General features: G+C 43.4%; 1 protein-coding gene across 3 annotated transcripts in view; it reads left to right on the top strand.

Moving 5' to 3' along the window:
• LOC100695252 (phosphofurin acidic cluster sorting protein 1) overlaps positions 1-13,776 on the top strand; it is a 37,528-nt gene extending 23,752 nt beyond the window's left edge. The window contains exons 14-24 of one of the 3 annotated variants that reach the window (XM_019360540.2): positions 911-1,015; positions 1,126-1,226; positions 1,390-1,544; positions 6,578-6,688; positions 6,947-7,049; positions 9,257-9,299; positions 11,409-11,454; positions 11,539-11,632; positions 11,714-11,907; positions 11,984-12,094; positions 12,858-13,776. In XM_019360540.2, the coding sequence (XP_019216085.1) occupies positions 911-1,015; positions 1,126-1,226; positions 1,390-1,544; positions 6,578-6,688; positions 6,947-7,049; positions 9,257-9,299; positions 11,409-11,454; positions 11,539-11,632; positions 11,714-11,907; positions 11,984-12,094; positions 12,858-12,970 (1,176 nt within the window). In that variant the 3' untranslated portion in view covers positions 12,971-13,776. Of the gene's footprint in view, positions 1-910; positions 1,016-1,125; positions 1,227-1,389; positions 1,545-6,577; positions 6,689-6,946; positions 7,050-9,256; positions 9,300-11,120; positions 11,128-11,408; positions 11,455-11,538; positions 11,633-11,713; positions 11,908-11,983; positions 12,095-12,857 lie in introns of those variants that run through there. The other 2 variants (XR_002062614.2, XM_019360541.2) reach the window with 2 other exon arrangements.
• Positions 13,777-14,696: the final 920 nt, after the last annotated feature.

Here is a 14,696-nt window from a genome sequence, read left to right as displayed (position 1 = left end):
CGTCCAGACATGATGCCGTTTACGCTCAGCCATTGTAGTGAGTGCACACGCCAGGGGCTGCGACACATTTATACAGCCGTATTTTGAAAAGCGTAAGAGGAAGTACTTCCTTCCAAATTAGACGATCCGAACGATATAGTTTCTTAATGAAACACTACAAATTTACCACACAGTACTAAAATATCAATATTTTAATATGAGAATCGATTCTAGAACATAAATTACTGGTATCGGATCGATATTGAAATATCGATTCTTCCGATGTGTGCTCACAGGCACTAATGGAAAAGGGGCCTTAGTGTCAGCAGGAACATGTTCCACCACCAGGTGTCAGTGTTGCTCCTGTTTTGGTGTTAAAATCACTGACGCTGCATGCGGTCACCTCGTTATCTGTGTGTGTGTGTGTGTGTGTGTGTGTGTGTGTGTGTGTGTGAGAGAAAGCCTGCAGAGGGTCAGATTTAGGTTCAGGGTCAGAGTGAACTGTCTGTCTTACCTGTATTTCTCTAGCTGGGACCACATCCTGTTGTTACGGCGTTTCTCGTGATAATGACGGCTGGCGTGAGGATGAATTGAGGCTCCGGTTTGGGGAAACCCTCAAAGGAGACTGGTGTCAGCTCCCGGCCTGGGGAGGTGTACATTTACTAATGAGAAGTGAATGAATTGAAAAAAGGATATTGGTTGGGCACCAAAACGAGAAACCACAGTTTAAAGTGCAGGGGCGGTCACAGATAGACAGCGAACTAGGAGGGGGGTGTTTCAGGTTTGGCCCCCCTCCTGAAATTCAGATAACTTATCTCCAAATGAAAGATGGACACAGTCGCTGTACCGATTCACTTTTGGAGCCTCAAGTGGGCACTAGAGGAACTGCAGTGCTTCATATCTGATACTAAAGACTGGTGCCTGTTTTTAGGTAGCTAGAAAGTCGGTTTTGGATCAGCTGAACCACATCCTGTTCTCTGATGATCAGATACCTGACTCCATTATCCTGATCAACACCACAGACTGGCAGGGACAGGTGCGCATCCTTTTTCTGTCTTTCAGGGGTTTGAATCAAGCTGAGTTCAGTTTCTATGATCGTTCAGAGCCCAACGTGTCTTTGTCAGTGTCTGTGCTGTCCCTCCTCAGTATCTCTCTGAGGTTCTCTTCGATCAGCCAATCGTCTGCACCGTTTCAACGGCTGATGTTCAGGCCGCCTTCAGCGCCATCATCGGACGCATCCAGAGATTGTAAGAACATCTGATCAGTACTTTTATTCTGCACAGACATCAGTGTTTGAATCTGGCTGAGCTCTGAATCCTGTTACGTCAAAAAATTCATTTGATTATAAACAAGTTTGCATACAAATGTGTATGAATATATATTCTCTCTGACCTGAATCTGTTTCTGCAGCTGTAACTGCAACTCACAGACTCCGCCCACCATGAAGGTGGCAGTGGGAGGAGATCAGAGCTACCTGACCACGGTGCTCTGCTGCTTCGTAGAGCAGCTGGCCAGCAAGACGTCTGATTGGTTGAGCTACATCCGCTTTCTCATCATCCCTATTGGTGCGCCTATCACACACACACACACACACACACACACACACACACACACACACAGCAATGTACTAAATTCAGTAATCACAGTACAGTTACAGTTATGCTGTTACAAAGGGTCTTCAGTTCTCTGCACACCAGGCGTGCAGAAGGAAAAATAAACATCAACTGTGTTTTATTTTTCTTCTCACGTGACAATCAGCTGATTTCAGTTCATGTGTGGGAGGAGGAAACGGTGGAGCTGTGAACATTTCAGGACTTTTATTACACAAAAGGACGAGAGCGTGGTGCCGAAGTGCAAACTGAATGCAGCTACATTTTAATGCTAACATCTGCACAGAGTGCATGCTAATGCTAAACTAGCATTAACCCAGAGTGATGTTAAAGCTGAGTGTACGGAGACCTCAGCCCAGCAGAGCCTGTTCATATTTCTACAGTAGAATCACCATGACGACCATCTTTGCTTTGTGTTCATGCGTAAACACGGTGTGTGAGACTTTATATTGTTCACTGGTGATTATGGGAAAGTGAGTTTCTTTTCTCGAGTAACAACCCCGACATCAATGGTACATACTGATATTTTAAACATAATGTGAATTATGGTAGGTAGGTCTCCAAAATAAGAAATATGCACATATTTTACTAAATCATTGTCTCAGTTATGATGAGAGTACCGTCTGGAAACTCCAGTGTTTGTTCCATATCTACTGATGATTTCGTTTTTGTGCTCTGCTGCTTGTCATATTGGTTCAATCAGCATAAAAGTTGGGTGAAAATGACATTTTCTTCATTTTTGTTACAATAAATTTAATTGTAACAAGTATTGTGCAGTTGTTAGTTTACGGATTTATTAAATATATATCATTCAGAAATACACCATTCTTTAACAATGTGAAGTTAATTACTGTGTGCTCAAATATGGGACTTATAATTATTTCTCTTAGCTGTCATGGTCTAAGGAGCTTGCAAAGAAAAGCGTCTGGACTTCTTTGAGTTGCTTGAAGACGTTTCACCTCTCATCCGAGAAACTTCTTCAGTTCTAAGGTCAAATGGTGGAGAGTCCCAGATTTAAACCCAGTGGGAGTTTCCCCCCCAAAGAGGGACAAAGGACCCCCTGATGATCCTCTAATCACATGAGCCAAGGTGTGAAAGTGGGTGTGGGTCCCAATCAGCCAGGGTTTCAGGTGAGCTCATTGTTAAACCTGGCCCCACCCTATCATGTGATGTCCTGAGGTCAGATGGCCCAGGATGTGAGTGGGCGTTAAGGCGTCTGGGGAGGGATCTCAAAACTGGATTATAGATGGCAGACAGTTGGTGTCGTAAACCACCGCCTCTGTTCAAAGATGGTCGCTCACAGTGGACATAGATGGCCTCTTTCACTCCTCTTTCAAACCATCTGTCCTCTCTGTCCAAAATGTGAACATTGGCATCCTCGAAAGAGTGACCTTTGTCCTTAAGATGCAGATGAACTGCTGAGTCTTGTCCTGTGGAGGTGGCTCTTCTATGTTGTGCCATGCGCTTGTGAAGTGGCTGTTTGGTCTCTCCGATGTAGAGGTCTGGGCATTCCTCGCTGCACTGTACAGCATACACCGCTTTCACACCTTGGCTCATGTGATTAGGTAGAGGATCATCAGGGGGTCCTTTGTCCCTCTTTGGGGGGACACTCCCACTGGGTTTAAATCTGGGACTCTCCACCACTGACCCTTAGAACTGAAGAAGCTTCTCGGATGAGAGGTGAAACATCTTCAAGCAACTCAAAGAAGTCCAGACGCTTTTCTTTCCAAGCTCCTTAGACTACGATGACCTGGATGACTGAGAACCTTCACAGACACTTAGCTGTCATGGTTTTGACTAGCACGTACTGGAGATGCTCCAGAGCAGTCAGTGTTTCCAGGAAGTGTGCTCCTCTTATTGTGAATAAACCAAAGTAATCAGTGTTCACCAAACTGCTTTAAAACAAAGAAATGGTTTCTGTTTATCCACAGCAACATCTCTATGTGGAGCAAACAGAGAGAAGTAAATCATTATTTCTATAATAATGTTTTGAGTCTTAATGTGACGGTTTAAAAGCAGTTGCTTGGACAGGTGAATTCACAGGACTATTAAATAAACCTTTTTACATCTCTTTGGACTCACGGCTCCTTCATCGTGTTCATTCAGGCGTTCAGGTAATATCTTCTGAAAGCACACAGTGCATGCAGCAGTGAATACAAACACAGTTAGAGATTGTTCATAGAGAATCCCCTCAGGAGTTGATAGAGACAAAAATATGCAAATCACTTAATGAAACTTTGGAAGAACTGACCTTTAAATCCAAAAAGCCAAATCCTGTAAGTCACAGTGCTGGGACCAGTATATTTCTATCATTTATGTGAGGCTAATAAAAGCTTGCATTTATTTTAGAGATGAAAGCTATTCAGCGAAAACCAGAGCTGCTGTTTGATGACCTTCCATATTACAGGTTTATACGTGACTGTAACATCCAGGAGGAAATAAAGTATTGCTTGTGTAACTCGACGCGTTTCTTTCACAACCTACAGACGTGTTAGGACAGGGAGCTGCTGCCAATGGAGCATGTGCATCAACCCAGGTCATAACATCTGGACACAAACATGTGGAAACTTGATGACTAATGTCCCAACTTACACAGTACAAAGCTCTCTGTTTGACACACAATACCAAACAAAGGATGTTCCAGTGTTCCAGTGAAACCCCTGCACAGGCATCTCTGCTGATAGCTGCATGCGTGCTGCATGGTCCTGGACCCCTGTTCAGAGGGTCTGGCAGAGGATATGTGAACACCTAGGTCCAAAGAGGAGACTTGAGAGAGAGGTCTGTTAACACATAGTGAGTGAGAAAGGTGACTGGAAAGAAAAACTCAATGCATCATGGGAATCCCCGGCAGCCTACGTCTATTGCAGCATAACTAAGGGAGGATTCAGGGTCACCTGGTCCAGCCCTAACTATATGCTTTAGCAAAAAGGAAAGTTTTAAGCCTAATCTTGAAAGTAGAGATAGTGTCTGTCTCCCGAATCCAAACTGGAAGCTGGTTCCACAGAAGAGGGGCCTGAAAACTGAAGGCTCTGCCTCCCATTCTACTTTTAAATACTCTAGGAACAACAAGTAGGCCTGCAGAGCGAGAGCGAAGTGCTCTAATAGGGTGATATGGTACTACAAGGTCATTAAGATAAGATGGGGCCTGATTATTTAAGACCTTGTATGTGAGGAGCAGGATTTTGAATTCAATTCTGGATTTAACAGGAAGCCAATACAGGAACTCTGCTTCCTGGTCCCAACTCTGGATAGTCATATTTTGGGGGGTTTGATAAATTTGTCCATATTTCTAGAAATGAGAGCTGCTCCATCCAAAGTGGGATGGATGCCGTCTCTCCTAACAAGACCAGGTTTCCTCCAGAAGGTTTGCCAATTATCTATGAAGCCCACATCGTTTCTGGGACACCACTCAGACAGCCAGCAATTTAAGGAGAACATGCGGCTAAACATGTCACTCCTGGTCTGATTGGGGAGGGGACCAGAGAAAACTACAGAGTCCCACATTGTTTTGGCAAAGTTACACACCGATTCAATATTGATTTTAGTGACCTCCGATTGGCGTAACCGGGTGTCATTACTGCCGACGTGAATTATGATCTTACTGTATTTACGTTTACCCTTAGCCAGCAGTTTTAAATTTCCTTCAATGTCGCCTGCTCTGGCCCCTGGAAGACAATTGACTATGGTTGCCGGTGTCTCTAGCTTCACATGTCTGAGAACAGAATCACCAATTACCAGAGTTTGACCCCCGGCGGGTGTGTCGCCGAGTAGGGAAAAACGGTTAGACACATGAACAGGTTGGTGGTGTACCTGGGGCTTCTGTTTAGGACTATGCTTCCTCCTCACCGTCACCAAGCCGCCCTCTTTCCCCAGCTGCTTGGGGTCTGCCGGGGAACAGCTAGCGGGGCCTGCGCTATCTTCGGCTGCACCAGCTACAGGGGCCTGGCTAGCTACGGGTGAATGAAGGGTGCGAAGCCGAGTCTCCAATTCAGTAATCCTGGCCTCCAGAGCTGCAAATATGCTACATTTGTTACAGGTATCATTACTGCTAAAGGAGGCCGAGGAGTAACTAAACATCTGACACAATGAGCAGGAAAGTGCAGGAGGGACAGGTGAAGTAGCCATGGTGCTAACGAGTCGGCTACGAGCTAAGCTAAGCTAGCGAAACAGTAGAGACACAGTGAGTGAATACTTTGGCTATAAGTTAGGTCGTGAGTATGCAGAAAGGGCGCTTCGGATGAAGCACGTGAAGATTATACTATGAAAAAAAGAATGTATTTAAAAGGTTTTAATTAAATTGCTAAGCAGAAAAGCTACTCAGAAACATCACTGTGTTTGAGCAGGAACAGGAAGTGATACTCTACCGGAGAGAGCTGTGGTGGGCTGTGGGGAATAGGGGTGTTTATTGCATATCCTTCTAAGGGCCTATGTCTACCTCCTGGTCTTATCCCAGTGCAAGTGCAGCAGTTGGTGACCCAGTGCACTTTTCTGCTTGTGCTCTAACATTTTCTTACATTCTGTTTCCTTTTTTTCCATTTTCATTTTCACCACCATTCATTCATTCACTCGGTCTCTCCATCTCTCTATGTTTATACTTGATAAAAAATTGTATTGAAATCAGAGACATTGGATCAGAAAGTGTTTTAAATTTGTCAGGTTACAGATAGAGTGACCTATATTCCTTCTTTTGACCAATGACCCCGACATGGATCAGTGAGCAGGTGCTTCATGTGTTGTGTTTTGGGTAAAGACCTGAAGCTTCTTACATCTTTTCCCCTTACACAGTGAAAAAAGTGGTTTTACAGCTAAACATTGCTCGTACCAGCTCCGTTTCCAGTTGCCGCTGGTGAAGGCTTAGAGATCCAGAGATCTCTTTAGATCTCAGTAGAGCTCCTTAAAGCTATGTAGAGTTCATGTGAGGCAGCTCATTGGGCTGGTGGATAGCATGTTTTGGCTCATGAACCTTCCTCTAATGCGTTTCTCTGCAGGAGTCCACCCGCTGGCCAAGTACCTGTCTTCCCTGGATGGGAAGTTCAGCGGTTTGTTCGTGGACGCCAGCTGGAGGGAGCTGTTTGGACGCCCGGAGCCACCTCCTCTCGGTACCTCTGACTAGTAGTTTTAAAGGTTTCCTCCCAATTATTGCTGCATGACACCTCAGCAGCAGTTTAAAGAGCTGGTTTTAGTAAAACAGAAGCATTTATATGAGATGAGACTCATTCGTTTGGCCTCTTCTTTGTGTCATTTACTGGTTGAAGCATCGCTTCTCTGACTGAGCACAAACACAAATCCAACCTTTCCAAGTGTTTTTTGGACCTGGGATAAAAACCACAGGATGTGATGTGGTTTGTTTCTGACAGATCCTGTGGGCATAGCCGGTCGGGTTTCTCAGTATTTGGCCGGAGCTGCTGTTTCTCACCTGTGTCCGATCTCAGAGGCCATGCTGACCTGCAAACACAAGAGGTATGTTCCCCTCAGCATCAGGATCCGACCGGAGAGGAGGGAATGCTCATCAAACACTTCAGTCACTTCCTCTTTGTGTTTGTTTGCTGTAAACCTCCACCACTCAAGTTCTGACCCCTGTAATGGTTCTGCCTTCGGTCTGCTTTCGATTTTTGGACACTTGGTGCCACTGAGCAAACCCATGTTGAAGGAAAGCGCTGCAGCACAGCTGGTACTTTCTCACTCTGAACCCGTTTATTTGTGGTTAAAATCCTCCCAGCTGTTCCGAACGATGCGTGCCAAGCAGAAGCCACTCCATGTTGGCGGTAAAATTCAGAGTGTACCAGTGTTAATGTCATGACTAATAATGTTTTTCTGACAGGGGACGATGATAACTAAATAAAAACTTGCAGTACTGCATTACTGTATATAGGTTTGAGTGTCCTTCATCTTTCTTAACTCTTACTTCTCTGTATTCTTCTGTACAGTAAGGTGAGAAACAGTATTCCTATTCTCCTGTACGTGCCGCCAATTGGCAATAAAAATCTTTGAGTCTTTGATGCACCGAGAGCTGAAAGTTTCCTGTTTGCTTTTCAGTCAGGACCAAATCACAGCAGCACCCAGTGGCCATCATAGAAACTGCAGCAAGAGAAAATCTTTCATTTATAACGAAACGATCTTCTCACTTTTATCCAGTGTTGGGCAAGTTACTTTGAAAAAGTAATTAATTATAGTTACTAGTTACTTCTTCAAAAAAGTAACTGAGTTAGTAACTGAGTTACAAGATTCTAAAAGTAATTGAATACTTGAAAAGTAACTATTGCGTTACTTTAAAAAAAAAAGTTTAACCCTCTGGGGTATAATTGGCCATTTTTAGCTACTTTTGATGTTTCCTCTACATTTTACCTTTAAAATCTATTTACTTTGCCTTGTTTGGTAACATCAGCACAACCTCACGTGTCTGAATTTACAGTTATGTTTTCATGTTGACATACTGTATTAACACAATTGATCTAAAATCAGTCAAGAAACATAAAGTCTGAGTAGAAAAAGTTATATTTTTAATGTAACAACCACAAACATGTTTAATGAATCATATTTCATAACTTTAAATGCAAATATAAATTTTCAATTTTAAAATCCTATGCACAAGTTTAGCAAACAAAGTTATTTGCATCCATTTACCTTTTACCCCTTTTAAAATAACCATTTCAAACTATTTACAGAACAATCAGCTGTTCTTCAATAAGATGCCACAAAAATTATTTGTGCCACTCCAAAAAAATATTTCTGTCCACTACAAAGGAGAACATCACAGCCTGATACCTGCAGGTCTGACAGCAGCAGGTGTATCACTGCTGTTTCTACCTGGAGACAGCAGTCGCCTCATTGTTCTGACACACAACACAAAACTATCCACAACACTACACACTAACTACACAAGACAACACATTAACTACACACTCCAAACACACTAAACGTCACAAATCTCTCACATCTTAAAACTCTCTCTCTCTCTCTCTCTCTCTCTCGCCATCACTCCTAAAACTTCCCCCTCTTCCTAAACAACCAAATGTCATGTTGCCATATCATTTTTTGATTGGTCGACATGGTGCATTTTTCCACCAACATGAACGGGCTGTTTTTTTGTTTTGTTTCTTTATGTTTTCGTCATAAGCAGAGAGTGCTTGCTAGGGCTGTCCTTAGACGTTAAACGTGACGAAACTATTGAGGAAAAAATGCATCGTATATATTGTTTATCATGACTCTGGTTTTACGTGGCCTATCAGCACAATTTAAAAACTGGTATATGTCACCTTGTTGCTTTGGCATCTTTAAGTGGTCATGTGATTGACTTACCACGACTACTTTATTCTTCCTCAGTCAAACAGCAGCACTCAGGTGATTGTTTTGCCCCCTGAGCTCCAGGTGTTGTGCTAGAAAGTGATTGCCGTCCGCGGGAGCGCGCAGCTGCTTAAAGCTGTAGCGTCCAGATTACTTACAGCTACTTCCTGCAGCTGATATAAGATGCTTCAACTGTTAAAAAATAGTAACGCGACCGCACCGCATTTTCTTGTTAGTAACGGTAACAGCGTTGTAACGAGAGAAATAGTAATTAGTTAGATTACTCGTTACTGAAAAAAGTAACGCCGGTAGTAACGCCGTTACTTGTAACATCGTTATTCCCATCACTGCTTTTATCAGTTCATTTTGCTCTTGCTCCACAGCCCCGACGATGACTCCTGCCAGAAGTTTCTTCCTTTTATCGGGGTAAGAAATGCTGCTGTGCTCCTGGAGTTCCTGTATGACACCCTCAACGCCAAGAACGGGACATTTTATAGCAGTATAAATTAGAGATGGCACGATACCACTTTTTTATGTCCGATACCGATATCATAAATTTGGATATCTGCCGATACCGATATGAATCCGATATAGTGTATTTTGTAATCAATAAAACTGTTTTTTAATATCTTGCTGCATTTTGTATAAGTTCATACTCAAGTTTAAATAAACAACAACACTAAAGCTATTCTGTTATACCTGTATGTAAAAAATACACTGCACCCAAAATATTTCATAGTTCAGCAACACTGATCAATCTAATAAACTTAAACCTGCTCCATCCTCCCTATTCTGGTATTTTAAAGAGTACTTAGCAGAAATATTAAGCAGCCTAACTAATAGGGTTGCAAACTCCCAGCAAAAAAAAATAGGGAACCACCCCCCACCCTCCACCTCATGATGCTTAATCGACGTAATCAACTTTAATTTGATGCAGGGTGGAAAAAAAAGTGCACAGAAATAAATTATTTTTCAAGAATAATTAAATAGATTCAACATCTTTCTTCAACAGAATTGCAGACTGCACAGATGGTACCTTCCCACAGGAAAAAGTACTATAGCTTACTAGGGTATATTAGACTTAACAGTTACTATATATAGTAATGGACTTCTATACATTTTACATCAGATTAAAACTTTGGGTGTGAGATTCAGATAATTATTTATTAAAAGCTAGATATTTTAAATGAGAATAAGAAAGAAAAGTATGTCTTTGTGCCCCCTTTTCCCTGTTCATGCCCTATCGGCCCCCCTGGCTACACTTTGCTAGATCCGCCCCTGCACAGTTACCAGCCGTCAGCTACGTAGAAAAGGATCCTGGTGTAGAAAGTAATATTAAATACATTCTAACAACAGCTTATCAAGCTTAAACGTGCTGCTGTTGTTCAGCCGCTGGTTTCCTCTTTCTGGTGCAAAGTGGGCCAAAAACAAAGAAGAGAGACGGACTCGCGACAGAAAAGCCGATCAGCTGATCATTGATCAGTTTCACGATTGAAGTAGCAACAGGAGAGGGAGAGAGAGGCAGTCGCTCTATATATCGGTTGTTAAGCTTAACATGGGAACGCTTTACAAACATTCAGAGATGAACTTACACACTTGCTTTACTTCTCTCTGGGATAACTTCCTCGGAGATGAAATGCTGGTTTGGTAGTGAGGCTACAAATACACACAGCCGCTCTATCACCTGAGGCACACTGCTCCAACGTGCTATGGTTATGAGCCGAGTTATGCCATGTCCCAAGTTTTGTGAGGTGCTTTTTTGATATTTAATGGATCGGATTACATTTTTTATTTCTTTCCGATATCCGATCCAGTAGCTTACGTCAGTATCGGACCGATACCGATACGTAATATCGGATCGGTCCATCTCTAGTATAAATACAAAGGCAGTGCAAAACCTTCAATCAACAGGAAGTAGTCCAAAGAAAAAGTCTTTAAACTGATAAATGAATTTGTTTCATAAAGTTGTTTCACAGCGAGCTGCATCAGCTCTTCTTGTAACTCTCTGTAAGCTGAGGATGCTGCTGGATGTTCAAAGCTGAATTTCAGCTGCTCAGCAGTTCAACGAGCCTATGTCATACTTTTGGTTTTGCAATGCTTTCTACCCCCCAGCTTTAAAAGGCTGATTGGGTATGGTCGTCCCCCCGCAGGGCGGGCGAGCGGACGGCATGGACTCCGAAGTGTGTGAACGAGGCAACGTAGGAGCTTCACATTGATACCAAAGGTGTATCTACTATTTTCAAACAGGTGACAGGTGTGTGCTGCAGGCGGACTCTTTAGGACAGCATGGTTTAAAATGGTGAATGGACTTTGTAGCGCCTTTCTTCACTGTTTGAGCGCTCAAAGTGCTTTATTGTCTGCTGAACCAAGAGCTGATGGCAGCTTACATCTGGAGCTCTGGTTCAGCATTGATGGACCAACGTTACACCTGCCATGTGCGCTAACGTGCTAATGTACAGCAGCAGGCACATGAAGCATATTCTGGAATGACAGGTATGTGACAGACATAAAAACTGTTTTTGTGCCTGTTCTCAGCTGGTGAAGGTCGGCATCGTGGAGCAGAACTTCATGTCCACCTCAGGTATGCCTGCCTACCTTCCCCATGCCCTTTGACCTCTGACAGCCTCTGATGTCTTTGTTAAATGTTCCTCTTGCCCCTCCACAGTGGACTCTGATGACATCATACTTGGATCTCCTCCCTCCCAATCAGGAGCACCGATCAACATCACCTCGACACCTCCTCCCTCCCCCTCCACCAGGTACTTCCTGCCTGCAGCTTTTTCCCAGACGAACGCCGTTCCTCTGTGATCAGAGTCGTGATCCTCCTTTTTTCTGTGCAGCTGTCCCACAGAGGTGATGGGACTGCAGGTGGACTACTGGAGCAGCCAGGGTGGAGGAGGAGGAGGAGAGCGGAAGAAGGAAATCGGGATGAAGAACACGCTGAAGAGCAACTTCCGCTGTCTGCAGGTGTCGAGGCTCAGCGGAGGAGAGCTGATGAGCATGACGGTGGTGACGAAGGAGAAGAACAAGAAAGGTGAGGAAGAGAAGGATGAAGTTTGAGGTGAAGATGAAGGTGTTGTTGAAGGTGATAATGAATGTGTGTTTGTCAGTCATATTTCTCAGTAAGAAGGCAAAGGAGAAGGAGACGGAGTCAAGGAGTCAGCTGATTGAAGGAATCAGCAGGTTGATCTGTACCTCCAAACACCAACACACACTCAGAGGTAAACACACACACCTGGTTAAGAAGCACAGACTAAACCAGATTCTTACTCTGGATGGCATTACCTTGGCCTCCAGTAACACTGTGAGGAACCTTGGAGTCATTTTTGACCAGGACATGTCCTTCAACGCACATATTAAACAAATATGTAAGACTGCTTTCTTCCATTTGTGCAACATCTCTAAAATTAGAAATATCCTGTCTCAGAGTGACGCTGAAAAACTAGTTCATGCATTTATTACTTCCAGGCTGGACTACTGTAATTCATTATTATCAGGATGTCCTAAAAACTCGCTGAAAAGCCTTCAGTTAATCCAAAATGCTGCAGCAAGAGTCCTGACAGGGACTAGAAAGAGAGAGCAGATTTCTCCTGTTTTGGCTTCCCTTCATTGGCTTCCTGTTAAATCCAGAATTCAAAATCCTGCTCCTCACATACAAGGTCTTAAATAATCAGGCCCCATCTTATCTTAATGACCTTGTAGTACCATATCACCCTATTAGAGCACTTCGCTCTCACACTGCAGGCCTACTTGTTGTTCCTAGAGTATTTAAAAGTAGAATGGGAGGCAGAGCCTTCAGTTTTCAGGCCCCTCTTCTGTGGAACCAGCTTCCAGTTTGGATTCAGGAGACAGACACTATCTCTACTTTCAAGATTAGGCTTCAAACTTTCCTTTTTTCTAAAGCAGTTACAATATAAAGCACCTTGAAGCGACTGTGATTTGACGCTGCATGAGTTGAACTGAATTCCTCCTCGTGTCTCTCAGTGTCCGTCGATGGCGTGGAGTGGAATGACGTAAAGTTTTTCCAGCTGGCGGCTCAGTGGCCGACACACGTCAAACACTTTCCTGTTGGAATCTTTGGATACAGCAAACCCTGACGTTCTTCGCTCTCGTCGTCGCCTGGGTCATATGAGCTCCCTGTGGATGTGTCGTGTTGAGCTCCTGGTGACGATGGGCAGTAAACCTTGTAACTCCTCCTCGTCCTCTCAGTGTCAGCAGAGCAGCAGAAACCTTGTTTGCCTTTTTCTCTCACATCATGTTGAAGTAGAAATATTTGTACCTCATCAGAAAGTTTTTTATGTGATGGATGTGTCTGACATGGAGTAAGTAATGCGCACATGCTTGTCCTGTAATAATATTAATGTTAATAATATTATCTTTTATATACGGCTCAGCTGAGTTGGTTAATTTGATTTTTAAGGAGTGGTCTTTCAGTGGAACTCATTAAACTCAGAGTTTGGCCAGAGCCTCTGTTTGAAGTGACTCTGAACATTTCTGGAACAAAAATACAGAGAAAAAGATCCCAGAGGGGACAAAGAGTCCACAAAGAGACAAAAACAGCAGAGACAGCTGCAAACATACAAAATAAAAACCAGTGATGTGGTGTGACTGTTTTAACCCTCTGAGGTCTGTCATGAAAGGTACGAACAGGCAGGAACCCTTAGAGGAAGCTTTATTGGAAAAGCTTGAATAGTTTTATAAGCATGTCAGTTACAGTTACATAAACTTTATTTTGTGTCTTCAGAGAACTGTTTAACAAAGAAAAGCAAAAGTTACACATTCTGAGTCTTCAGCGCTGAGGTCTGATACCTCAGAGAGCTAACGGTCATATACAGTGGCTTGCAAAAGTATTCGGCCCCCTTGAACTTTTCCACATTTTGTCACATTACAGCCACAAACATGAATCAATGTTATTGGAATTCCAGGTGAAAGACCAATACAAAGTGGTGTACACGTGAGAAGTGGAACGAAAATCATACATGATTCCAAACATTTTTTACAAATAAATAACTGCAAAGTGGGGTGTGCGTAATTATTCAGCCCCCTGAGTCAATACTTTGTAGAACCACCTTTTGCTGCAGTTACAGTTGCCAGTCTTTTAGGGTATGTCTCTACCAGCTTTGCACATCTACAGACTGAAATCCTTGCCCATTCTTCTTTGCAAAACAGCTCCAGCTCAGTCAGATTAGATGGACAGCGTTTGTGAACAGCAGTTTTCAGATCTTGCCACAGATTCTGGATTGGATTTAGATCTGGACTTTGACTGGGCCATTCTAACACATGGATATGTTTTGTTTTAAACCGTTCCATTGTTGCCCTGGCTTTATGTTTAGGGTCGTTGTCCTGCTGGAAGGTGAACCTCCGCCCCAGTCTCAAGTCTTTAGCAGACTCCAAGAGGTTTTCTTCCAAGATTGCCCTGTATTTGGCTCCATCCATCTTCCCATCAACTCTGACCAGCTTCCCTGTCCCTGCTGAAGAGAAGCACCCCCAGAGCATGATGCTGCCACCACCATATTTGACAGTGGGGATGGTGTGTTCAGAGTGATGTGCAGTGTTAGTTTTCCGCCACACATAGCGTTTTGCATTTTGGTCTGATATGACCAGAGCACCTTCTTCCACATGTTTGCTGTGTCCCCCACATGGCTTGTGGCAAACTGCAAACGGGACTTCTTATGGTTTTCTGTTAACAATGGCTTTCTTCTTGCCACTCTTCCATAAAGGCCAACTTTGTGCAGTGCACGACTAATAGTTGTCCTATGGACAGATTCCCCCACCTGAGCTGTAGATCTCTGCAGCTCGTCCAGAGTCACCATGGGTCTCTTG

The sequence above is a fragment of the Oreochromis niloticus genome, linkage group LG6 (assembly GCF_001858045.2).
Source record: "Oreochromis niloticus isolate F11D_XX linkage group LG6, O_niloticus_UMD_NMBU, whole genome shotgun sequence".
Classification (NCBI taxonomy): domain Eukaryota; kingdom Metazoa; phylum Chordata; class Actinopteri; order Cichliformes; family Cichlidae; genus Oreochromis; species Oreochromis niloticus.
The sequence above is the reverse complement of the archived record's forward strand: the minus strand, read 5'-3'. Positions and strand labels throughout refer to the sequence as shown.